Source organism: Berghia stephanieae, chromosome 14, assembly GCF_034508935.2.
Source record: "Berghia stephanieae isolate SIO BIC M18660-M18661 chromosome 14, UCSD_Bste_1.3, whole genome shotgun sequence".
NCBI classification, from domain to species: domain Eukaryota; kingdom Metazoa; phylum Mollusca; class Gastropoda; order Nudibranchia; family Aeolidiidae; genus Berghia; species Berghia stephanieae.
The window spans coordinates 10,903,123-10,930,622 of NC_088373.1; the positions used below are offsets into that span (position 1 = coordinate 10,903,123).

The 27,500-nt window shown below is 35.5% G+C and overlaps 1 protein-coding gene across 1 annotated transcript in view; it reads left to right on the top strand.

Moving 5' to 3' along the window:
• Window positions 1-27,500, top strand: part of LOC144959500 (uncharacterized) — a 143,483-nt gene that overhangs the window by 32,275 nt on the left and 83,708 nt on the right. The window contains exon 3 of the mRNA XM_078892116.1: window positions 8,165-8,320. Within this exon, the coding sequence (XP_078748242.1) occupies window positions 8,165-8,320 (156 nt within the window). The remainder of the gene's footprint in view (window positions 1-8,164; window positions 8,321-27,500) is intronic.

Below are 27,500 nucleotides of genomic sequence, written 5' to 3' on the forward strand. Positions count from 1 at the left end.
TGGTTTATGTGTGCGGAATGAATTTTGGACTGAGTGAAACTTATATATTGAATTAAGACTAGACGATAAGAAATGCCAACTGTTAGATTGAATTTTGGACTGAGTGAAACTTATATATTGAATTAAGACTAGACGATAAGAAATGCCAACTGTTAGATTGAATTTTGGACTGAGTGAAACTTATATATTGAATTAAGACTAGACGATAAGAAATGCCAACTGTTAGATTGAGTTTTAGGTTCGAACCCCGCTTGAAAAGGTTTAATAATTTTACCAGAACACCCCGATCGCCGATCATGTGATAGAACTGATTTCAAATTCCCTCTAGAATGTTTCCCATCATATGGAATAGTAATACAGTAATACTGATACTGATAGTAGTTGTAGTGGCATGCACGATTTTAATGATAATCGACCTAGCAGATGAGATCAGAGATAGAACGAGTGGCCGGCGGGCGGGGTGTGATCGAAGAAAGGCCAGGGTTCATGGGATTACGTATTTGGCGGGTAATCGAATAGATCCGAACAGGGTAACGATTACGATTACGATTAACCCCCCAGCCCTATCAAATTACGTCAGTTTTAATTTGTGTTGTGTGTGAAATGATGAATATTGCGGTGATGATTATCTATCTGTCCAGAGGATGGAAAATTCATTTCATGTGATGTCATGGCCGGCAAACGGCTTCGCGGAGCAGCTTTGGAGTCCATTCGTTTTTCGATACTGTACTTCGGATTCGAATTTATTCCTATATCTCAGCTATTTTTTTTTCTCTAGATTTTTTTCACCGTTCATGCAGAGGAAAATTAAAAATCTCACCAAAAATCCTCGTTTACTACTAAAGCATTATTCAGAGAGACCGAAATGAAACAAGCAGAAGTCTTCGGCTAATATATATATATTGTCACGAGCTTAATTTTATTTATTTATTTATTTGTTTGTTTGTTTGTTGTTTATTTGTTTATTTCGGGGGGTGGGGGGTTTATCGTCCGATATTTTCCTGTATCGATTTCGCAGATCCCTTCTAAATCATATTTGTTTGTTTGTCTGTTTGTTTATTTATTTGTTTATTTCGGTTTTTGATATTCCGATAGTTTCCTATCTCGATTTCTCGGATCCCTCTAAATCATTATTGTAAACGTATTCATATAATACCATACATACGCTTTCGTATCTTACGATGTCTCATATTTTTACTCAAGACTCGAGATGTTTGATTGACTCATATTATGATACATTATTGAAATGTTAGTTACTTTTGACAGGCCTAATTTGGTTTAAGACCGACCAATATACCAAGTTTTACCAGTTATTTTATATAGATAATTGAGCTTTTATATAGCGCGATATTCACTCGAACGTGCTCAAAGCGCTTTACAAAGGGTCCCTGGCCAACAGCAACATTTAACGTTTAGGACAGTCATGATGACGCCTGCTAGGCGATGTTACAATATTTTTCGGACAGAGACAACGCTGTAAACGGCCGGGTATTCATTTTACACCTGAGTACGGTGAAAGAATGTGAGTAAAGAGTCTTTTCCAAGGACTGGACTCTGTTCGCCGAGCGAGCGAGGCTCGAACCCAGGACCTTCCGATCCGAAAGCGAGTGTCATACCACAAGACCACATCGCCGCACGTATACATTGATTACACGACAGGGATGCCGTGAGATTTGATATAAAACCTTTTTGTCCATTCCTATCGCACCGCCACTGTAATTATCGTCTCGATAGGTATCGAGATAGAATCCCAATCATCATCAAATATCCATCTATTTTTCTTTTTTTTTTTTTCTTGCACTGATTTTTTTATTTCTTTGTCCACCAAACCATCACCTACACCCAACGAGTGTCAAATTCCACTCGACCAAATGGAAAACTCGTTAATTTCTCCTCCCTCCTTCCTCTCATTCCGATCTTTGCGTGATGGATACCCGTCCAGCCAATAACCCATCAAGAGAGAAGAAATAAGAGTTTGTAATCTGGCCAGTTTGCACTTTGCACACCATCCGATGTGTAACCCAATCAACAGAACGCTAACTCTTCCTCAGAAACGTCTAGTATAAGCACCGCACCGCACCGCCCTAACTTTCATCTCACAAAATTGTACACAAATGTTGATGACGTCATGCCTCGTCATCAAAGTCTGTGTGTGTATATATATAAAACACACCACCTCGTTCGACATAATACTAATACCCTGTGATTAATTCCGTATTACTACTCCAACTCTACTTTCAACAAACTTTGTTTTAGTTTTACGGCCAGTCGCACGTGCAATGAAGAAGAATAAGGGGGTTAGGCGGTAACTTTTAATGAGTACACCGTGTTTCTATTTATACACTTTGCTCTATTTATTTTGGAGTTAGTGCCACTTGGTCACTGGGTTTCACACAGAAGCGGAAGTGGGTTGTTTACAAATCATGTGGCTCTCAACTACAGTCTTTAACTAAATTAATCGTGGAGCTTTCTTATCATCCTCTTCACTACCTTTTCGCTCATAGTCATAGAGAGGCTTTAGAACCCAATAAGTATTGCTTAGAGGTCCCGATAGCTCAGTTGGTAGAGCACTCGCTTCACATGCAAAGGGATCGAGATTTTTAATCTGACCCCCTCTCCCCTTCCCCCCCCCCCCCCCACTTCCTGTCCACCCAGCAGTGAATGTTGATAGCTGTCTTGTTAGATTCGGCCTCCTATCCTAATGATAGCTATAGAAACCGGGGTAAACTCTGACTCCATGAGACGTATGGCTCTAAAGGAATACTTTTTAAAAGTATTAATGAATTGTAACATGTCAGATCACATAGAAAAAGCCGACGTGTGTAAGGTTAGCTTTAACGTACTGTATTACAAAAATATCAGTTTGATACGTGTAATTTGAGTCAATTCTAAATTCATATCGCGTTAGCTTAATCAATTTGTAATACTGTAATGCCGAAAGAACTTCAATTCTTAGATGCTTTGTTTACTTGCCCAAAAAAATAATGTCATCTTTCAAAACATGACTGTGAAAAATATTTTTATTGGCTTAAAATTTGGTTCAACCGAGGTGATCCGATGAGAATCCAGTATTGTCTCCAGATGGGAATAAAAGACTCCTTAGTTATTGTACACGAGTATAATGGTTCTTGATTATTCTACTCAAAATTTGGAATCGTTCATAGTACAAAGCATTCTCTCAATCGTTACTCGTTGATTCAAACCACGCGATCTTTCAATCAATAGGCGGTGATCATATTTCTCCGCCATCGGGTGGCCAGCAGTACTTAGCTCATCACTCGGCGGCATCGCCTAATCTGGACGTGTTATCATCACGTGTGTACTACAATGTGTGACATGTAACATGCACACAAGATTTCTAAACAAACCACGACCTTTCCGACACAGTGCTATGAAAACATCGTAGTCATACTTAGATAAACATTGCGTGAGTAATGGGAAAAAGAAAACCCAGAAAAAGAAAGAAGAAGAAGAGGTCACCTCGTAACATAGAATGTTCTGCCTGCCTGTGCCACACCATCTGTGACACTCTGGGAGAGGAGAATCTTGGATACTTTTATAATAATATGTATATTATTGTGAATTGGATGTATCGAGGATTGGACGGCGTTGTAAAATCGTACATTCTATTTGAATTGATAATCTCAGTCAACGGAAAGAAATGCAATAATAATAATAATAATAATAATAATAATAATAATAATAATAATAATAATAATAATAATAATAATAATAATAATGAAGCATTTATAACGCGCAAACTTTCACTCAAAGATGCTTAGGGCGATATGAAAGAAAAAAATGAGTAAATATTTCAAAATATATTGATTTTATACAGCGCTTATCTATGCTCCATACGCTTTGAGATTTTAAAAATATTCTGATGATGTAACAGCGTATATTTAGCACACATGACGAGGCATGCATGCATGTTAGACGTGATGAGTACAATTTTTGGACAAAGACAACATCAGGGGCACCTCCGAATTTAACGTCCATTTGGGATACGACGAGAAACGTGTGCCAAAATGCTTTTCATTTCCAGAGGGTGTTGACATCTCCGGCTCCAAACACGAAAGGAAAATTAAGACAAATTCGCTTAAAAGAATCACTGACCTTTACTAAATATGTTTATGTCAATGATGATAACCCAGAATTTTACATAAGTTCCAATGACTATAGGAAATACAACATAATTTCACATTGCAAATAATAAAGACCATTTATGATTTATAATTAATTCTTGATCAGTGGATAAGTTTTTGTATTAAACAAAAACCATTATTGGTTTGTTTGTTTTTTTGTTCCAAGATTTATTTATTTTTAGGGGGCGACTTGTTTTTTGTATGAATTTTGCTTGCGCCAAAATTATTTCGAATCAAAAGAAATGCATATGAAACAAACGATATAAAATATTATGATTCAGAAAATCTGAAATATATGTAAAGATTTTAGAACCAAAACGAACCTTAAAAAAAAAAAATTAAAAAAAAAAAAAGAGAAGCTTAACGCAAAATGACATATTGTGTAAAGAAAGGTCTTTTCGACCTTCAAAATCCTCACATTTTCTCGGCTGTACGTAGTTTTCGGGAGTATACATCTGTCTCATATCAAAGGGCCTTTTCTCCCCCTCTAGCGTCGACCGGCATATTTCCCTGAATCTATTTATGTAAGGTAGGCTTTCGACACGATGTTTTCGACACTTGGGATTGCATCCGGCTGTGTTAAGAACCAGGGGTTATCAAAACCAACCAGGGAAAGTTCGCCGTTACATCGACGTTTTGAAATCTTGTGTCAAAGATACCACTTCAATCAGCCGATGGATGATGAGCATTTGGAGTTCGGAGCCAGACTCATATTTTTCTCTTGTTTAATTTACTCTTCATTTCCCCTTTTGTGACTTTTGTATTCCCGTGTCCCTTTGAAATTGGTGTGAAAGACGACAGAACCTGCTTTTTGCTTCCCCTTCTTTCTTTTTTAAAATTTTTTAAAGACTTAAACTAAAAAAAGACGCATTGTGCTCATTTGATATTTATTATCTCTTGAAATCTGTTGAATGAGTATTTAAACTTAAAAGTTCAAAATCCTTTCTTTGACTGCCCTTTTTATTTTTTTTATTTTTTTTTTTATTTTTTTTTTTTTTTTGGGGGGGGGGGGGGGGGGAGAGGGAAATGATTGTTTGTTGATGGCATATGCAAATGATTCTGGTGAACCCATAGAACCCAAGGTATAAAGCGGTATTATTACGAAATGGGTAGATGAATAGGGGCTGTGCATAGCAATCTGATTGATGTATCGCAAGACATACATTAAAGGGAATCAGGAAACCATCGCCGTATTTATCCGTTTGAGTTCATTTTAGTTTCTACAACTAAGATATGCATAACGGTCCAATCTTAGTTTTGTATGATCCTATTGGTTTAAGGCGTGACATGGCTTAAGGTGTTTAACTATTAGGTTATAAAATGCTCTCGTCTTTCAATATTACACCTCTGTATTAACTTGGGTTTCTCCAATTGCCGTAGAAATATTATAAGGTGTAAAACATGGATGGACAGACAGATATGTCGGTTAGTTTCGTATGATTTACAACCTATGCTTCTGCGATAGTGTACGAAACATTTTGTATACTATTTCCACCATTTTTAATATTTATTACTCTGTCGAATTATGAAAGGCGTTAAAACGTGTCGTCGTCGTCTTTGTATATTGAAAGTCTTTTTCTTTACTTATAAAACAAACAAGATCCACATCCTTGATATGTTTTCTCAAGTGATTCCGTTTCTCGATGTTTATTGTTTCAGAAATTATTCTTGGCAGCGGCAAATATGTTTTTTTCTCCCTTCATTTTTAAAAAAAAACTCTCTCTTCGTCTTTTTATTTCTACTTCCTCATTATCTTCCTCCTTCTCCTTCTTTTATTCGTCGTCGTTCTCCGCCTCTTCCTCTTCATGTTCTTCTTCTTCTTCCTCTTCTTTAGCATTCGTTTGATGTCAACAGACAATTGTTGATTAAGTCAACAATACTTCGGTTCTTTTATTTCTCCCTTATTGTAACCATCTTAGGTCGAAAACTTTGGAGGAGTCAGAGAGTACGAAAAACGATTGAAACATATTTCACAATAATAACATTCTTTATCTTGGATCGTTTAGACTGCAAGACCCCGGCGATAACATGGCATAGATTTTATTCAAAAAACAGAAAGTGTTATGTCGTACTCCGTTTAAATGTTACGTTCACATATGTGTTGTATGGTTTACTCGTGTCAAGATCTCCCTTACTTCAAAGAAAAATACTACGATAGAAAAGTTACCAGATGAAAAGATGGGAGATACAATATAATGTGTGTGACGGAACATGGGGATGACGCTACACAAAGAAAAGAGATAAATCAAACGGTTCTTTTTTATTTTTATTTTTATTTTTTTTTTTATTTTTTTTTTTTTGGTGGTGCTTTTTGCTTTTTTATATTTTTTTTTTCATTTATTCCTTTCGTTTTGTTTTGGGTTTTTTTGTTTTGTTTTGTTTTTTTGTTTTGTGTTTTTTTTTTTGTTTATTTGGGGGGGGGGGGTGTTTTGTTTTGTTACTGTACAGAGATAAAGACCTATTCCCTCATCTACAAAAAAAAAGTACAAAATGCTTAATCTTGCAATGTTGTTTCGTAACAAAGGGGTTATTACTATACATTTTAAGAATACTTTAATTTTCTGTTTTTCAGTTATTGTTTTAGTTAATCCATAAAATATTTGAATTCCGAAGGAGGAGGGAGAATGGAGCCTAGCTGGTGCGATTTAAAACAATTTAGAAATTGGAAATATATTTTTTGTCCATAGTAGGAACACTTTTTCTGCGCGTGGTATTCGTTAAGGTGGCAAATAGTATCAGATTTGTCAATGCTGGTTGGTTGCTCCTTTGCTCGCTATAATGGTCATTACAGTACAGTGTTTAAACAACAATGATCTAATACGACATTCGGGACGCATATCATGGGCATATTCCTAACCTCTTGCCTGTCATGTATAAATTTTTTTTCTTTTTTGTTTTTTTTTTTTGGGGGGGGGGGGGGGGGTTTTCTTTTTTTTTTTTCAAGAGAAAAAGTGAAAATGTTTGTGATTTTTATTCTCTCTTAAGGGTCGAAATTTTGACAAATTTAGATACTGGTCCAATTTTGGAGGAGAATTTTTCTTATTTCATATAAGTACTTTTATTCTTTTCAATATCTCACAAGAGCCGCAACATTACCGTTACCCGTAACTCTTTGTCGTTGAACCAAAGTTAATTACCCGTTGAAAGATATTCCTTATGATTAGTGGTCATGGAGGGTACCCGAATTATTTGTACTGACTCTTTACCTTTAAGGTGCGAAAATATTTTGGGTTGTTCAAGGCTGTGAGGGCCGGTCCCATTATTCACCCACACGATGTGCCGCCCCTGATGCCCTGTGCAGTAGCGGTCCTGCCATCATCACGATTTCAACACTTGCTATCAATCGTCACTTTAGGGGGCAAATTGATCTACTGTAGTGAAGGGCGGGGGATGGGGGAGGGGGATTGATTAACCGTCGAACATTGGTCACGTGTTATAGTCGAAAAGTAGGAGTAGGGGGGTTGATGTGATGGGGTTTGATTGGATTGGACAAGACATTAGACACGTGCTGGTATGACGGTTATGGGTGCGAGTCTGATTGTAATTAGGTCCTGTTTATTTGTCTGTCCGTCAGTGTGTTTATTAGTGAAGGCAGCATGTGTAAGACTGTGTTTGCTTGTATAGGAGAGGGTTGGTTGTTTTGGTCAAGGCAAAGATGAGTTTATTGTTACTGAATTGCATCAGGTGTTCCTGATTGATCATGTAAACAAACCGAATGAACCATCATGGTTGAATTGCTGAGTGAAGAATTCTAGCGATTGTGTTTTGTGTAGTGCCAGGAAAAAAAGTTTACATAGACAGAATTAGAACACACAACCACACTTATCATCTGCTAAAGGATATGATCACCTCCTTTTGACGTATCTCATAATTACTCCAACCTGCAGGACACATTTTGGCAACCATCTGCTATCATGCTCATGTACTTACTTACATCTTTATATAAACTTATAGTATTCATTGTTTTTTAGAACTTCACATTAATAATATATTATTTTCGATTTTTTATTATTTTTCAGCGATTCACAATTTCGAGACACAGTCCAGTGACGTCACTATGCGCGTCCCACCAGGAGGATACGTAACGTTGTCTTGTGATACACCGAACAGTGCACCTCCTGCGAAGGTTATGTTCGAATCCAGGGATGGAACTAAAAGGCTAACGGCTGACCAAGGTAAGTACCCGACACGAATTTTATCTCCTGACTTGTAGATAACTACACACACACACACATTATCTCTCTCTCACACACACACACACACACACACACACTTCACCTTCCTCTTTTACGCTGTTTCTCTTTCCTCTTACATCTTTTCCCCCAGCTGTTTGTTTATTCCACACATACATACATACTAATTACAAGCCAAAACAGAAACTCATTTCTACCTTAATCCACCAACCGCCTTTACCACAAACACAACCACAAGACGAATCATCAACAAACACCTATCCCGGATATACAAAGACCTTTCGTCCCCTCCTTCATTCTCTCTCATCTTCTCTCCTCTTTCTCCCCTTTCAATTCAATAATTCCGTCCCAATGGACAGTCGGTATTATTCCGGCATATTTCGACATACATACCATCCACCCATCCTTCTCTGTCTGGACACTACACCCCCACCGAGTCTCATTACTCCCCAGTGTCGTCTCTTCAATCCTCTACTTTCGGCACCAATTTCCATATGTACGATAATAATACTCGAACCGTTGTAGTTGCGCCTAGCCCTCTTTTCCCACAGCAACGTGCCGCTCCTGACACGACATGGCGCGTAACTGACTCGTACGTCTGTAACTTGTAACTCTCCATCCAGACAAGGAGCGCATAACGAGCATAACGGGCATCGCACGAATACCTCTCATAGCGCACATTTATGGTATACCCAGAGTAGCAGAGCGCATACTTGCATTCTTTCTTTCATGTCCCCAGGGTCTGCCGCACATCCGCGATGGCAAAGCAGATTATTAATGACGCTATTTTCGCCCATGTGTCCGATTGGTTTACCATCTATCTCAGTTTCTTCCTTTATTTCTTTTTCTCCATATTTTTTTTCCTACTATATCTTATGTGGCTCTCGGTAGCCATAAAACTTTTTGAATGATATCAACATTGACTGTTTTTAAAAGGACTATAATATTACGTACCCGCCGTACTCTGAAAAAACAAGTATTTAGAATTTTGGTTTTTTTTAAAACCTCGTCCTTCAAATATAATCAATCGATTAAAATGACCCTTATCTTGCCAAAACTCTCAAACATGGGACTTCGTTATTTTTTCACTTGAAATGTTATAAGTAAAGAGAGTCGTGTTTATTATTTGATTTTGTTGTTACATTGTTTTATGTTGTGCCGTTTTTTTTTTTTTTTTTGTTATTCTTTTTTGTCGTTGTTGGATGTTTTACTGGGATTTTTTGTTTGTTTTTGGTATTTTATGTTATTTAATTACTTCTTTGCGCTTTTCTTTTTTCTTTCGTTTCTTTTTTTTTTTTTTTTTAATTTATTTTTAATGTTTCTATTTAGTTTTATTTTTAACAACCTTCCACCATCTGTGCTTGTCAGTCACGCCCAGGCAAAGTCCATAAGGCTTCCAGGGATCAGCTGTATTATATTTGGGGTTTTATTGGCTTTAATTTAGGGAGCTTGCGAGGTGTCGAGATGCGCGCATAAAACAAGACGATCCACTTAACCTCCGACCTTTCTGCGCATGTCATACAATTTATGGTAACCCGTATGCTATGTTGCTGCCCGGTCCCTGCCCCCCTTAATAACAAATGCGATTTTTTAAAAATTATCATTGTTTACAAGTATTTTCTCTCTCTCTCTCTCTCTCTCTCTCTCAATCTCTCTCTCTCTCTCTTTCTCAATCTCTTTCTCTCTCTCTCTCTCTCTCTCTCTCTCTCCCCTCTCTCTCTCTCTCTCTCTTTCTCAATCTCTTTCTCTCTCTCTCTCTCAATCTCTCTCTCTTTCTCTCTCTCTCTCTCTCTCTCTCTCTCTCTCTCTCCTCTCTATCTATCGATCTATCTATCTCTCTCTCTCTCTCTCTCTCTCTCTCTCTATATATATATATATATATATATATATATATATATATATATATATATATATATATATATCTGTCTCTATCTCTATCTCTCTCCTCTCTCTCTCTCCCCCACTCCACCTTCTTACTCCCCAAAGTGAATTTGACTGATGGACGATTACGGGCCGTAAACAAAGAATGTATTTCAAATCCATTCTCTCTCTCTATCTATCTATCTATCTATCTATCTATCTATCTATCTATCTATCTATCTATCTATCTATCTATCTATCACTCTCTCTCACTCTCTCTCTTTCTTTCTCTCTCTCTCTCTCTCTCTCTCTCTCTCACACACACACACACACACACTCCACCTTCTTACCCCCCAAGTGAATTTGACTGATGGACGATTACTGGCCGTAAACAAAGAATGTATTTCAAATCCATTAATATGTAAATCCAGCAACAATCGATCTTCTCCCAAATGACTTGACACCAGAAAATGAGGAATTACTTGGGTCGGGGGGGGGGGGGGGGGGGGGGGGGGGCTATGGAAGGACGAATGGGGGTCTTTCGGATATATGACATCAACTAACGATGATATACTCACCCCTTAGCCCCTGATAGTGTCTCTGGTGAGCTGTGCACCACTCACCCCCATTAGTCATACCTTATGAGCCTAGGGTTGTCATATTGGATGTTTTATAGCAACCAGAAGAATAAGAAAAGTAGAAAGGAAAGGAACAAAATAATTTTTCATTTTTTAGATAGAGTCAATCAAGTCGCACAAAAAATACCCAATTTATGTTATATTTAAAACGTCATAATTACTCCAAACAGCTTTGTTTATATAAGGATGTAGCCTACATCAGACTCTCATTCCAGCCCCTTGAATACCAGTCAGTAATTTAGTTACTTTTCTGAAACTGGAACTTGATGAAAATATAATTTTATATTAAAAAAATTATGACGCATATCGTTGTATTCTCGCCACGTTATATATATATATATGTGTGTGTGTGTGTGTGTGTATATATATATATATATATGTATATATATATATATATATAGCTTTTCTTAATAATATTTGTTTGAATAAAGAGTCATGAACTATAATATATATATATATATATATATATATATATATATATATATATATATATATATCTCTTTATTCAAACAAATATTATTAAGAAAAGCTATCCTGAGGATTAATGCCAAAAAGTGTCAAAGAAAGAAAAGAAAGAAAATGTCAAATATCGTTGAAGCCAAAGACATTTTAAAGATATTATTATTTTTTAATAATTATTTTAATGTATCTGACAATCCTGTTTGGCTCCCCTGCTGTTGTCTCCATAAGCCATATGGATTAACATACACTCATATCCGGAAATAGACAAGAGTAGGACAAGTCCCTTGCGTGGCTAATCTCCCTTTCCTGGATCACAACGTTTACTCAGTTACTCTATCATTCTATCACATCCGACCTACATTTGTGGGGCTCTGGAGTTGATTTGCGCTAAGTCTAACCGCCCCTGAATATCGGGGTGTGGGAGGGGGGAGGGGGGGATGATAAATTTATACTATTGTTTTGTTGTCTTTGTTGATGATTAAAATCGGTTAAGCGGGTGGTTGGATGGGAGCATCCCCCTTGAATCATATACCTATGATGTTCGCATGGGTGTACGATCCGATAGTGATGTCCTGCTTCTTTGGTTTGTGATTGTATTTTTGACAGGGGATATTTTTTTTCTGTAAATCTTCTGCCTGTTTGTTCTTGGTTATTTATAATTTAGCTTATGATATCTTTAGGTTATGATTTTGATTTACATTTGTACTATTTTTGTTAGATTGCTTGTTTTTTTGTTGTTTTTTTTTTTGTTTGTTTTTTTGTTTCAGCGGTCTCGCATATAACCTCAATTGTGTTGGAAGAGACCTAAAGCAACAAACAAACAAACAAAACAAAATCGGTTAAATTATTGTCGGTGAACGGATAGCATTCGTAGACTTATTAAGATGAATAAAAGCAGTAGCATACAGTGTATTTGGCGCCTAAGTCACTGTAATCGGCGATCGAGTCAATTTATTGATAGGAGTTCTGGTCATTTTTAAGTGTGGATTGATGAGTGTCACAACTAGACCACTGAAAAAAGCCTCGCAATTATTGGTTACATCGTATCAAAATGGGTAGCTGTGTGCCTTTTGAGATCTGCTGAAAGTATAAGGCGATGTACATGATGGATATATTTGTTCCCAGTCACGTCACATCGTTGTCTCAAGAGGACTTTTTTTTTTTGTTTTGGTTCAGCTCTCAAGGCACTCGTCTCGTCACCACAGATTACACAGGGCTCTAGTCTGTGCTCGTCACTTTCGGTCAACCGTTGTCCTTTGAAGGTGTACCGCCTTGCCTTTATAAAGGCTCTCAAACGATATGCAGCATCGGTACTACCGAGAACTCGTTTATGGCGACGTAGCTTGTGACGTAAGAAGGCTAGATCCGGGTAACTTTTTTCTCGTATCTCGTCGATCGGTACGATTTCGTTAAGAGTCTATTTACTCAACTTCAGATACGGGACGATTCCATTAGCGTAACGTTAAGTGATTGGACGGGACAGGACGGTGACTAATCCATCAATAAAAATACCATGTCAGAAAAGGAACCAAATCTTTTTAAATGAATCATCTCACTCCAGCACTTAACATAATAATAATCATAATCATCTATCTAACTTTACTCGGTTTATTTATTGTTTTGCTATGTCATAAACGTTTATTAGCGTTATAATCTATAAAGAATAAGAAATGTCTACATAACACTAAATTATTAAACCTTTTTTTATATTCTTACATCAAAATTATGATTATTCCGTGCCTTCCCGGGTTCAGCGCCCATTATTCTGTGTGTCATTATCGGAATGTACCGGGAATGAAATGAAATCACATCGTAAACCCCATCCTATTAATAAAGTTATACATTGAACACCGCCTCATCCTAACCCCTCCCTGCACCCTGTCAATATTTTTTTCTTTTTTCCCCTTGGTGCGTACGATCGGCCGGCCACGTCCCCGCAAGGCCAACCGCGACGAGGGACGTGAAAACTCGACAGACAACTTAATTTCATAGGGCTGAATCAGTGTGTATTTTGTTAATGCACCAATCAAATATGGCAAATATCAGAAATAACGCGATATCTCGTGTCCCTGTTGTGATTTGGGGAAGAAGAAAAAGAAGGAAATGGAAGGGGGGGAGGGGGAAAGATGGTTTGGTTGTGCACATTTCTGGGTGGGGATGGGGAGGAGGGGTGATATTATGATGAATGATTCTCGGTGATTGATCTTGCTAAGTTAGGCAAAACTACAACATGGATATGGTTTTCGTCCTTTACTTTTACGAGATCAATACCTTAAAGTTCCGGAATTTTGGAGAATTTTTTTTCTGATCATCTTTATTTGTTTTGTTTGTTATGGTGTTGTTGTTGTTTTATTTTTGTTTTTTTGTTTTGTTCTGTGTGGTTTAAATTTTTTTTTTTTTTTGGACTTTTTTGGTGGATTTGTTTTTGTTTGTTTGTTTGTATGTTGTGTGTGTTTGTTTGTTTTTTGGTGTTGTTTCTGAGATATTTCAGATAGTTAGATTTTGTTAAAATGTGTCCTAAGTCATCATTTGTTTTGTTTTTTTTTTAACTTAAAATAAAACATGTTTCTGCAAATTCATTTTCGCTAAAAAAAAGTTGAGCAGTTTCAAGCATTCCAGGTTTCCGATCGTCAGTTGAAACCGAATAACGAATGAAGTCGTGGTCTGATTATTGGAACTTGCCTTTGCCTTTGGGATTATTAGTAAGAAAGAAAACAAAACTGTCCGAAGTGTCAGTAGCGTCGGGAGACCGATAAAATTGGGTGTGCAAATACATTCACTTATTACAACTTCCGGTCCAATTCAGTCGATGCGTCTTCCCCGTCTTTCACTGTGATTGGAAATGTCCCCTGTTTTGTATTTGTAGTTGTTATGATACGCGTAGTATTATCTCACTTCGTGACTCGAGAATAGCTAGAATATCAGCAAAGATTGATGACGTAGTTCGCAAACATAAAACACGTCGCTCACATTTTTGGTGTATTGGTCATCCATTAAACGGATAGGACTCTATGCTATGAACGGCGCCATAACTTTTAGTGGCCATAACTTGTGAGGAGCGAGGTTTTGGAATTAGGATGGTAATGAAATTGGTGTAATGAATTACAGTCTATCATATTTATTCCTATCATTGATGGGAGTGTCTTGATTTTATATATGACGAGATGGAGCATTCAATTTATTTTTATAATTGTAGATAGTGATATTTTGTTATGATCCTTTTTTTATTTTTGTGCTTTAGAATTCTATTTCCTGATAATTGAGACTTTATTTGTTCTGTTTTTGTTATTGGTTGTTGTTTTGTTTTGGTTTGTTTTTTTTTTTGGTTTTTTTTTTGAATAATTTACTTTTCCTTTTTTCTTGATTTGTTTAGGTTTGTTTTGTTTTGTTTTGTTTTTGGGGGTTTTTTTTGTATTTGTGTTTTGTGTGTTTTTGATTGTTTGTTTGTTTTGTTTCTTGTTTTTTGTGTTTCTTTTTTCTTTTCCTTTTTTTTCTTTTTTTTTTTTTTTTTTTTTTTTTTTTTTGTTTTTTTTTCGGGGGGGGGGGGGGGGGGGGGTTATTAATACATGTATATGATTTATTTTATTCATGCATTTTCCTTTATTTAAGGTTGAGAGGAAAGGATGGGTTTTTCAAAATATTGAATCTTGTTTGAGGTTGTTGTTTATTTATATTATTCTTTTATAATTAGGACACTAACATTTCACTTTCGACTTTTCTAAGGTTTTTTTTTTCTTTCTTTTTTTTTTAAATTCGGACTTTAAACATCGAATTAAATACTACAAGTTCGGTGTGTATATTTATTTTCCCCCAAGACATAATAATATTGACCCAGCAACCAGTCTGACTTTATGAAGTAACTACTTGACATCTGGCTACAAACTCTAAGGTTGGTTTGCATCAAGAACAACTTGCGTGAAAGGACTCCGCTACTGCGTCATGTTATTCTTAACAACAACGTCATTTTGTTTTTACTACCATTTCCATTTTTTAAAAACAACGTTTTCCAAACTCAACATCGTCTTGTATGTTTTCTCACAAGAGTCGGCCTCTTCTCGACTTGCCTTATCGTCGTGTCCGTATCGATTGATTGAACCTAAGAGGGTCTGTGATTGAACTCAATGTCTCCAGTATCAACGAGAAAAAAGTTATTATTATTATGACTATTTTACAACCCCCACTTGACTAGCCCCGCTAAGAAATTGGTCCTTCAGAATACAAAAATAAACAGGGCGGAGAGAGAGAGAGAGAGAGAGAGAGAGAGAGAGAGAGAGAGAGAGAGAGACTAAGAGACTACATCCACTCTATTTGATGCAATCTGACAACAAAAAAACTTTATTCTTATTTTGTCAGGAAATTTCTAACTTGATGTAATCAGTTTTAACAAGTAGGGTCTCTCTCGTTATAAAAAAAATTTGCAAACGTTACTTGGACGCCATTTTCTGTTTAGTTTTTTGTTTGTTTTTGTTTGTTTTGTTTGTTTTTTTTGTGTAGGAGGGGTTGTTTGTTTGGGTTTTTTGTTTGTTTGTTTTTTTGTTTGTTTGTTTTTACAGACCTCTTTTGTTGAAGCTCGTTCACTTTTAAAGATTAAATACGTTAACACAAAAATATTGGCATTGTGTGTTGACTGAAATTTGGCTTGGACAATTTTTTAAAGTGACCACAATATCTTTGATACATCGAGACGTTGTAGAATTAAGTGACATTCGACGGACTGATCAACAAATGACGTTTCTGATTTTAGACGTTTTTCAGAAAATATAATTTCATCTTTTAATCTTCCAATTTATAAAACAAAAACTCGTTCGGAAGGAGGGGGGGGGGGGGGGGGGTTCTGGCCAAAATAGAATGAATAACGCCTTTTATCAACCACGACTACAGAATTATAGATTGGGTCTCTTACAGTCCCAAGTTGATTTTTATGCGTCCATTTTTTTTTTATATGGGAAACATTTTATTATATCATAACATGGTTTTATGATGGGCAATTGAGACGGGAGAGTTTTCCACTTTCCGGATGTTGGTGTAGAACGTAAGTGGGGTGGGTGGGGGGGGAGGAGGTAGTTGTGATTTTTTTTAAAGTTTGAATCATTCCCATAAATATATAATGAATTGAGTGTTGATAAATATTAACCAGTTAACTGCCGTACTTGGGAAAGACACACATTTTAATAAAATGGCGGCCAGAAAAATCATCCATATATCGATCTATGTAAAGGACCTTCATCTTGGCAAAGACTCAAACCTGAGACTTCACGAGGTTAATAATAATGATGACAATTTTTATTGTAATGTTTTTATGAAGATTGGATTTTCTTTTATAGTTTTTTTTTAATTTTTTTTTTCAATTCACACGTGTTACTTTATTACTTTTGAAATTAAAATATCCGACTTCGTCTATTGTTAAAAAAAAAAAAAGAAAAACACACACAAAAAATCTTGTTATTTGAGAACAAAACATCTGCTAGGTGATCAATTTTATTTTTATTTTTCAAGTCAAAGAAAAAATAACCCAATAGAAAAGTCACCACATCAATAAAATTGGTCTCAACTTTGAAAATGAGTCTGATTTGTAATTTTCTTTTCTTTTAATAATCTCGGGATAAAAGTGATTTTAAGAAAAGCAGGTAGAAGTGTGAAAAGTTTCAACCTAGCCTTCGAATGTTTGATATTTATCAAGCGATAGCCTTCACGGGACAAGAATAATAATAACAATAACAATAAAAATAATATTGGTCTTATTTGAAGTTTGACGAGGGACGTAAATAAAATTCAATTTGCGACTTGGGAGGCAAGCAGCAAGTCAAGGCAATTTCACGGAAGAAAAATTTATCATTGTGGGGTTCTTTATCGGCGACTTTCCCTTTTCTGGGCTGATCTGACCTGATAAAACGGTCACAGCCAAATCTAATCTCTGAATCCAGCGAGTGGGTGGCCAAGTTATATCTTTGCTTGTCATATTCCAATATATATATATATATATATATATATATATATATATATATATATATATATATATATATATATATATATATATCGTATCGTATTGTATTGTATCTTAAACGATACGGTACGACATTTTTTTTTTTCATATTGACGTTTTATTTAATATGTTATGTTCTTTTATTTCTATATATCAAAAATATTTATAACACTTTAAATTATTATTATATTGAATCTAAGTGAGGAGGGGAAAATATATTTTCTTTCTCATCAAGTTTATTTGTTTTCACTCTAGCTCAGTTTGTAATAGATTTTCCAATATCTTCCACATCAGCGAATCCTGGAAATTCTAAGAGAGATTATGACCGGAAAAGGAATATCAAGTTATATCGAACGCCTCATTTTGTGAAATGATGTTTTTATTATTTTTGTTTGTTTTTTTTTTTTGTTTTTTTGTGGAAGGCTGTATATCGGGTGCTTCCAAATAAATTGTGCATATTTTTAAAAGGAGCACAAGTTGTATGTGGTATGAAATATGACAAATAGGTTAGTTAGATGTTAGTTAGATTGGGTGGAGAGGGAGAAAGAAAACTCTGGATTCCGAAATATCACAGATTTCTTATCGATGGATTAGAAAAATGTATCAGTTGTTGTTGTTATCGTATTTTTTTAAAAACAGAATTTGTTGATTTAGAAATGCTATGTTGAAAGTTGTCCATTCATATAAATTAGTAAATAGTCTTTTGGTGCTTTCTAAAGATAAGCTGTCTTTTAAGTCGTATGTGTTATGAAAAAGACTTCTGTTAAGATCTTGTTTTACGTGGGAGCATTGGTAAATTAATAATAAGTGCTTTTTAAAGTTATTTTTAAACGTAATGAATGTAAGATAACATGGTTATTTGAAGATTATAATAATCAGTACTTTTTCAAAGCGCAGCGCGAAAAAAAAAGTGGTCAGATTCAATACTCGCTTCTTATTGGTTTAAAACATGGAGTGTAGAAAGATGATGCTAGTATTCTGTATTAACATAACCTCATCATCATTTTCATCGTTATCATCTATCCCCTTCATCATCACCATTCCTTCCACATCATTAGTAGAACTCACCCCTTCCCCTAGTCATCATCATCAACAACAATATTTTACCAACCTTTCCCTACCAATATGATAAATTGCCCGCCTTTGATCTCCACCTCCCGGTGCAATATTTCATATTCCGCCCAGTGACTAACTCTAACACCCCCTAGAACTTTCAGCGTAAAATTTGTTGACAGAATTCCTCGACCCTCCGACCTTCTTTGACTGAATTTTCTCATTTTCGGTACGTAATTTATTCTCGCTTTCTCACCATCATCACCAATGCTTGGTTAGTTAAGTGCTTGGTTTCTGATATTTTAACCCTCGTTATTGGAAATACACTTAATTGGGACATTCGCGAAACTTTGAAGTTCGGAATTTAAGCGCTAGATTAATTGCAGCTTGTTGAATTTTGTTTTTCTTTGGTGGTCAATGTCAAAGTATTTTTTTTAAATTTGATGATGGCTGTTTTATGTAAACAAGACATAATTTAAGCAATAACATAAGTGATATGTATCTCCAAAATCTCTTTGCAAAGATAAATCAGCGCTTATTCAGACGCCATTGGTCATAGATTTCGATATTAAATATTTTTATTCCTTCCTTCAGAATGTAATCATATTTTTTCATAATCTACAGACGCTTTTTTTCCTCTCCAGTCGATGAGAATAAATCGCACGTTTAAGGTACAATTGAATACTAAAATATCGTTTATTTTTCACGTATGTCAAAAAAAAAAGGGTGGAGGGATCAAAATATATTTTGTAATAATTCGGCGGCATTTTTAGTATTTTTTTATTATTATCATTTTAATTTAGTTTATTTATTTATTTATTTATTTATTTATTTATTTATTTATTTATTTATTTATTTATTTATTTATTTATTTATTCATTGGTTACAAGCCACCGCCGTCTTTATGGGTTTCCCATTTCCGAGGACAAGGATAGACACAAAATATCATCATCACTCTAGTAACAAATTGCAGCGTCCCAACACTAACGACATTCCCCCCCAACCATGTAATATTTCAAAAGGACAAGTAGTGGTAGTTGACTGGTAGATGAAACATACCAATGTCAAAAATGTATGATAAATGAGAGAGTGCGACCCTGAATCTCCAGCCATGTAATATTTCATGGGTAGCGTTGATGACCCAGCATCAGCCACCCATCCCGTGGTGCCATCCATACAACTGTCAGCACCAACATTTTGGTCCGGGCCTCTGATTGGATTCAAATACTGCAACAATAAACTACTACGTCCCGAAATACATCATGTACAAGCTTTAGATTCGATGCTTTTGTAAGGGATATTACAGTTTTTTAAACATTTGCAGTCATTTCTTTCAAATTCTTTAAGTTAGATAAAATAAATATATCACTGACTTCCAATTAATACATTTGCTTAATTCTCGAAACCTATTTTTAGCTTTAAATTGGAAAAAAAAAAAGAAGAAAGAATTTATGTTTTCCGCGACTTAAATACTTTGTTCAAATGAATATTTTTGTATGTCACCTGGTCTTGATTTGGATTAGTAACTGAAAAAAAAACAAACGTTCAGACAGAATTCGGGAAGATGAAATTTACGATGACAATTTTGGAGCTCGGGAGTGTATCTTTGGCTCTGTTAAAATGTCCTAGTCCTGTCAACGAAGAGTAATGATAATGATGGAAGTTGTTGTCATTGAAGTCACCGATTGGTGATGGTAGGTAATGAAGCCTTAACGTCTATGATTGATATCCCTTAGGATGATCCCGTCCACTCATAGACTGTATATGACTAATAAATATGACTTAGAAAGCTATGATATTGCTATTGAATGAAAGGCGTGTTAATCATACCCCAGTCACCGATGTTTGATTTATGGTTAAGTTAGAGAGATAAATACTCTGATAATAATAATAATATATACATCAGAATATTAGGCTGAAAAAAAATTAATTAACTAATGAAATATAGCTTTTTGTAACCTTAAGTTCAGGGCATCGTATAACTCAAGACTAGTGATGACTTAGTTAATTTTGATATAATTTGATGCGGCTTACAAATCAAATAAATTGACGTAGGAAGAGCGTATTACGACCTTAAAAAATGAGGAGCTGACGCTAGATCAAAGTCGTAATAAATGTTTATGTATTAGATGATGAAAACCCGAAATCTTTTTTTTTTTTTACATTGTATTCAGTATTCATATTTTAGAGTAATGAAAGGGCTGAAATAGCAATAAAAGAAAGAAAAGTAATAAATAGATACACTCCAGACAAATGGGAACAGGTCAAAGGGCAATCTAGAATAAGAGGTTGTTTAAATTAGGTTTGAATATTATATGGTGATTGCGTGGAATCGCATTCCGACTTGGAATTTTATCAGAATATATTTTTCGAAGTTGGGATCAGAGAAGAAAATTTTGCTTTTTAAAATCAAAATATTGTATTTGAATTGACACTTCGCAAATTTTGTGAAAGCGTCGCGTTTTTGTTTTTTTTTTTACATCTAGTATAAGTTTATTTTCATTGGCAATTTGTAAAGTTATCAAAATTAATCTACACTTATTAAAATAGTTCTTGGAAAAAATGCAACCACTTGTTGGTATCAAAGCAATACAAAATTTATAACTGTTAAATAATGTTATACCCAAGTGGAAAAGGACGTTTATTATAAGATTCATTAGATCTATTTATTTATACCACCTCACTTCACCTCACCTCATTTTCCTGACTTGATGGGCGTACAGGAGGCATGAGAGAAGACTTTGCAGTAAAGGCCCTTCATTCAGATCTGTTCTCAGCTTTATTTAGACCAACATGTTCCTTAAAAAATAAATCAATAAAGCAAAAACATACATAAACAAGGCAAAACAAAAGAAAATATATGTCATATTTTGCAGTGTGTTCTAAAAATGTCATTATTTCCCAACGTAAGGAATAATTTGTCAGGATTATTTTCCCCTATGCCTTGTGAAGCCTGTCAACACGAGGTGATAATCCCATGATGTATTTTAACGGATTATTTGGGAAACAAAACCAGACGTTGAAATTATGTTGAAGGTTATAAAGTATCAAGTGTCGCTATGATATGATGTAGGGATAACGCCTACACCTCGCTTTTGGCCTTAAAACACAAGGGTTTGAGTTTAAACCCAAAGCTAGGCTTTTTGAGGAATGTATGTACCTATGTAATGACGAATTTCAGACCACATAAAAAAAAAATACAAAAAATACAAAGCTTGTTTAGTGATGTATTCAAATTTGAAGGGAAATCTTGATCCAAATTATCTTGTCTATGTACCTCTGATCATTACAATCTTGTGAATTAAGAGCATCTCGCTTGGGTGGAAGGAGTAGGGGAAGATTAGAGTCTGGGAATACTGTGTGCAGGAAAGGGATTGTGTGTGTGTGTGTGTGTGTGTGTGTGTGTGTGTGTAAGGGGGGGGGGGGAGAGAGTCTATCAACATCTTTCAAATAATTCCAAAAATAGATCGATCTGAAAAGAAAAGAAAAAGAATATTATGGGCACGCGGAAAGGGGGTCGGGGATTTGACACTGCAATTGCATACCCAAATATGTACACAATTGTATGCATGTAAAGATGTGATGGTGATGATGATGATGATGTGATAATGATGATGATGATGATGATGATGATGATGATGATGATGGTAATCGACGGCGACAACGATAATTATCATTCTTATTGCTATAAAGATTGTAATATGTATTATTATCACAATCTAGTGTATCAAGAGAGAGAATCATCGGCATCGGTGGAAACGGATGTGACGTTTTATAGACCTTTGCCCCGCCCACTGTCATATTGGAAAATCCTAGAGTTATCTTCCTTGGCCCGATAGGGTCATGACCCCGATATTGTAGATTGCTTCTCCGTGCCCCTCGGTGCTCGCCGCCACTGGGAGATGGTGTCGTAGAAATCGAAGAAAATTTGATAGATGTGTGTTTGGGGTGTGTGTATTGGGGGGGGGGGGGGGGGGTTGTTGGTGGATGTTGGTTCAGACGAAAAACTGGAACTGTCGTTTTTATCCTCGGTATCTTCTTCATAATTATTATCATCTTCATTTTCTTCTTTCTCTTTTTCTTCGCCTCCTCCTCCTTCTCTTTCTCCTCGTTATGTTCCTCACCATCATCTTCATTATCTTCATCATCATCTTCTTCTTCTACTTCTCATTCTTATCCTTCTATCTATCTATCTATCTATCTATCTATCTATCTATCTATCTATCTATCTATCTATCTATCTATCTATCTATCTATCTATCCCATCTATCTCTCTCTCTCTCTCTCTCTCTCTCTCTCTCTCTCTCTCTCTCTATCTCTTTCTTTTTTCCTTTCTTGACCTTCTTTTTGTGTCAGAAATCTAGATATAGGGCGCTCGTATTTGTTTTTGGAAATCAAAATCGTCGAAAGCTAAAAAGATAACTACCTCATCTCCTAAAAAGCACATAAATCCATGACGAAAAATGAAAATGTAAGAAAAGCGCCGTCATGATATGTTATGAAGAAGAGGGAAAGAATTCGCCGATGAAACGAAAAGGGTTTACATTATTATGGAATGTTGTTTGGAGTAATCTACCCTTGTTTTACGATGATCGGAGTCGATAGGAGAGGAATTGACGCGTCAATGTTTGTGATTGACAGATAAATAAATGAGGGGGATAGACGGGTGGACGGATGCAAGCTGTCTACGGACAAAAAGGAAAATAGATGAAGTTATCACTGTTGAAGGAGTGACTCAGATATATGCCAGGAATCCAGAATACACCATCGTTTTGTGATATATTATAAATAGGCATTTGCCTTTAACTATGTAATAATTGCTTTTGTATCTTGCATTTTTTAAAATTTGAAACCTCTCTAGTTTAGTTTTCAGAGTTGTCCTTCTGTTGAGGTTCATTGTTTTCATGTCAAATACTACTACTGCATTATTATCAATTAGCATCGCTTTTTTTCCCTCACCCTCATCACTTTTTCTATGATCAGCACTCCAGTCTCTTAATTATCATTATTGTAACCTTTCCATCGCTGTTATCATAATTATCATCATCGTCGTCGTCTTCGACTTCGAAGTCGTCGTCGTCATCGCCATCATCATCTTCACACCACCACTAGCAGCCACAGCAGCCGCTACTTATCACGAATGCCATCCGCATCATCATCACCAATACCGTCATTATTGTTACTATCAGTAAGCACCTCGTACCCTCTGCCAATCCATCACGACAAGCCAATATCAGACAGGTGTAGAACTACCAATAACGGGACCTTATCAGGCCCCGAACGGGCCCCGGTCCGACACCGATTTATACACTTGACTTGCCATCAAATCATAAGGCAATGCACCCATTTGTGGTAAAAGACAAAACACGAACACGTTACAACAGATGATGAACTAAATACTCTACGCTCTTTAAATATTTATTGTTGCTTTGTTTTTGTTTCTTTTTTTCTATCTTGGATGTTTGGGAAGATTTCTTATTATTATTGTCTTATTGCCCATCATCATCATCATCATCATCATCATCATCATCATCATCATCATCATCAGCATCATCATAGTCGTCATCATCATCATCATTGTTACTACCACTACTACAACACCAACTACTACTACTACTACTACTACTACTACTACTACTACTACTACTACTACTACTACTACTACTACTACTACTACTACACTACTACTACTATACTACTACCATATACTTATACTACTACTACTACTACTACTACTACTACTACTACTACTACTACTACTACTACTACTATGTGTGCAAACTATTACAATGTTTTTACTAATTTGGGCTCAGCCCCAGCTAACCACCTACGCTATCCGCCTCTGCTGTTTTCTAAAGTCGTTTTATATACAGAGTAACATATATTTAACTAAGAAGCCATTTTAAGATTGGAGATCATCATTAGAGAGGCGAGGGTATTCCTACTTATCAATCTATCGCCATATTAAGCTCATCATAGGATAAACAAAAACAAACATTCGCCTCGCGCAGCCATACAAAGGAAGCCATTTTGCAGTGGCGGCGCGGCCATTATTTTTGGGATTGTTCTATGTATACATACGTACGTACGTACATTATAGCGACTCTGCCGCTTCTGCCATTGGTTAACGGGTTATCTATCGTTGGGACGGTAAGGAGAGATGGCGATAGAAAGAAGAGAGACAACCGAGTGAATTAGCCCTGAGTTCACCACCACACCTGTCTGATTTTGCACGTGCGTTCGTGAGCTAAGCGATATGCGATATGAATTGAATGAACAGAGCTTCTATATTCCTGGCAGAAAGAAAATATACAATTTTTTTCTTTTTTTTTTTTTTCAATTTCCCTCTTCTCCCATCCACGCACTCGCCTCTCTCTCTCTCTCTCTCTCTCTCTCTCTCTCTCTCTCTCTCTCTATCTCTATCTCTATCTCTATCTCTATCTCTCTCTATCTATCTATTTCTCTATCTATCTACCTATCTATTTATTTATCTTCTAGCTATCTGTTTATTTCTCTTTCTATTTTTATATCAATCTCTTTTCTGTATCTAACCCCCCCCCCCTCTCTCTCTCTCTCTCTCTCTCTCTCTCTCTCTCTCTCTCTCTCTCTCTCTCTCTCTCTCTCTCTCCTAATCATACTTGGCATTTTATTTGAGAAAAGTAAAGTATTGCGTTTTAAATACTTCTTTTAAAATGTATGCTATTATCCTTGAAAACGATCTTTCAGAGGAAGGACATAATAATATTTTGAACAAATTACCTTGGGCAGCTCATACTATTCTTCGGCACACTTGGTCATTATTTATTCAGTTAAAGCGCACGTACAGTTTTATTTTGAGTGATGATTGTCGGCCCTGTGATTTGTTTGGTGAGCACGGCACGGGGCATAGCAGAACTAACTGTCATCACACTTTTTTTTTTTTCATCCTCGCCCACACTAATTAAACCAATAACAGAATCTACTGAAATGAAATCCGTCACATTCTCACGTGCAGAATACCGGGCGGGTCGCCGGTACCCAGAAGCACAGCACTAAACTGGCTGTTGACTGTTTGTATAATAAGTGCTTTAGTCAACGAATGGCTTCCCGCGCGTACCCTTTTGTACGAGTTCGTTTAATCCACTCGTTTTATCTATTCCGTTTTATCCGTTAAAATTAGATAAATTACAATAAAGTACCTTTTAGTTTTGTTTCGTTTGTCTTGGGTGTTGTTTTTTGTTTTGTTTTGTTTTTTTGGCAGTTATCGGCCTTTGTTGTTGGGTGTGGTAAGAGTTTTAAGGAGGCTGAAGTCGCTAAACAGACCTGTTCACCCCAACCCCCTCTCCCCCCTTCATCATCCTCACCCTCTTTGTTCTCAATCTTCATCATTAATTTGCACCTCTTCTTCACTTTATCTCACACAACAACCCAAATTATAAGCCAAAATTGAGAGTTGAGTAATAATGATAATAATAATAATAATAATAATAATAATAATAATAATAATAATAATAATAATAATAATAATAATAATAATGATAATAATAATAATGATAATGATAATGATAATAATAATAATAATAATAATAATAATAATAATAATAATAATAATAATAATAATAATATTTAGAAGAATAAGAAAGTTGTTGTTTTTGTTGATGATAATAATGATGATGTGACGACAACGATTATTATTATTATTATTATTATTATTATTATTATTATTATTATTATTATTATTATTATTATTATTATTACTATTATTATTACTATTATTATTAGTAGTAGTAGTAGTAGTATTAGTATTATTATTATTATTATTATTATTATTACTGTTGTTATTATTATTATTATCATTATTATTATTATTATTATTATTATTATTATTATTATTATTATTATTATTGCCCAGTCTCCTCCCGACTCAGTTACCTTAGCACCACCAGCTAACGTGTTATATATAATATCACCGTTCACTCTCGTTTAAACACCTCGTCTATCTAATTCATTCTTCAGAGTGAGAAGATCGCTAATATCCACCAAGCCTCTTTCTCGATGACCAAAAATAATAGAAGTAGGAAAGACAGGTAAAACATACCATTACCTCTTTCACGGCGACATTGAATTCTACTATAATGTGTGTGGCTATGTGGTCTAGTGGTATGACACTCGCTTTCGGATCGGAAGGTCCTGGGTTCGAGCCTCGCGCTCGGCGCATAGTTGAGTCCTTGGAAAAGGCTCTTTACTCACATTCTCTCACCGTACTCGGGTGTAAAATGAGTACCTGGCCGTTAACAGTGTTGTCTTTGTCCGAAAAATTGTAATATCGCCTAACAGGCGTTATTTCCCGTCCTACATGTTAAATGTTGCTGTTGACCAGGGACCCCTTGTAAAGCGCTTTGAGCACGTTTAGTGGATATTGCGCTATAAAATTTTTTAAAAAAAAATTAAATTCAGGTACTCATTTTACACCTGAGTACGGTGAGAGTGTTAGTAAAGAGTCTTTTCCAAGGACTCAACTCAACTCGAGGCTCGAACCCAGGACCTTCCTTTCTGAAAGCGAGTGTCCTACATACCACCAGACCACATAACCGCACATAAGGGTTTTGACCCAAAAGCACCATATCTATATAAGAGAGATGCGACTCGAGGATCATAGGTCGTAATATTAAGAGCGAATCGCATTTGATATTAATCACTAGACGTCTGCCTTTTTGTTGAAAACGTAAAAATGTTGAGTTTTTTTTTTTTTTTCTTGTTAGAAGTAATTAGAATCCCGCCTTTAAGGGCTCAATAGAAAGAAAGAAAAATAAAGTAGAAGAAAAATAGAGAGAAAAATGCGCTTCTCAAAGCAGGTACGTTTTACACTATTATAATATTACCCGATAGCTGACGAACAATGACCAAAAACAAATTTATTTATTTTTTAATTTGGCCAGAAAACTAAACTTAGTAAAATAACCCACAAATATCAAATATATTTTAAACCTGAGTCTTGTTTTGAACTTCTCGGAGGTCTCAGGATTAGATTTTGTTTAAGTTTAGTAGGGTTTATCTTCGTGATTTAATGTAATATTATATTATTATTATTATTATTATTATTATTATTATTATTATTATTATTATTATTATTATTATTATTACTATTACTATTATTATTATTATTATTATTATTATTATTATTATT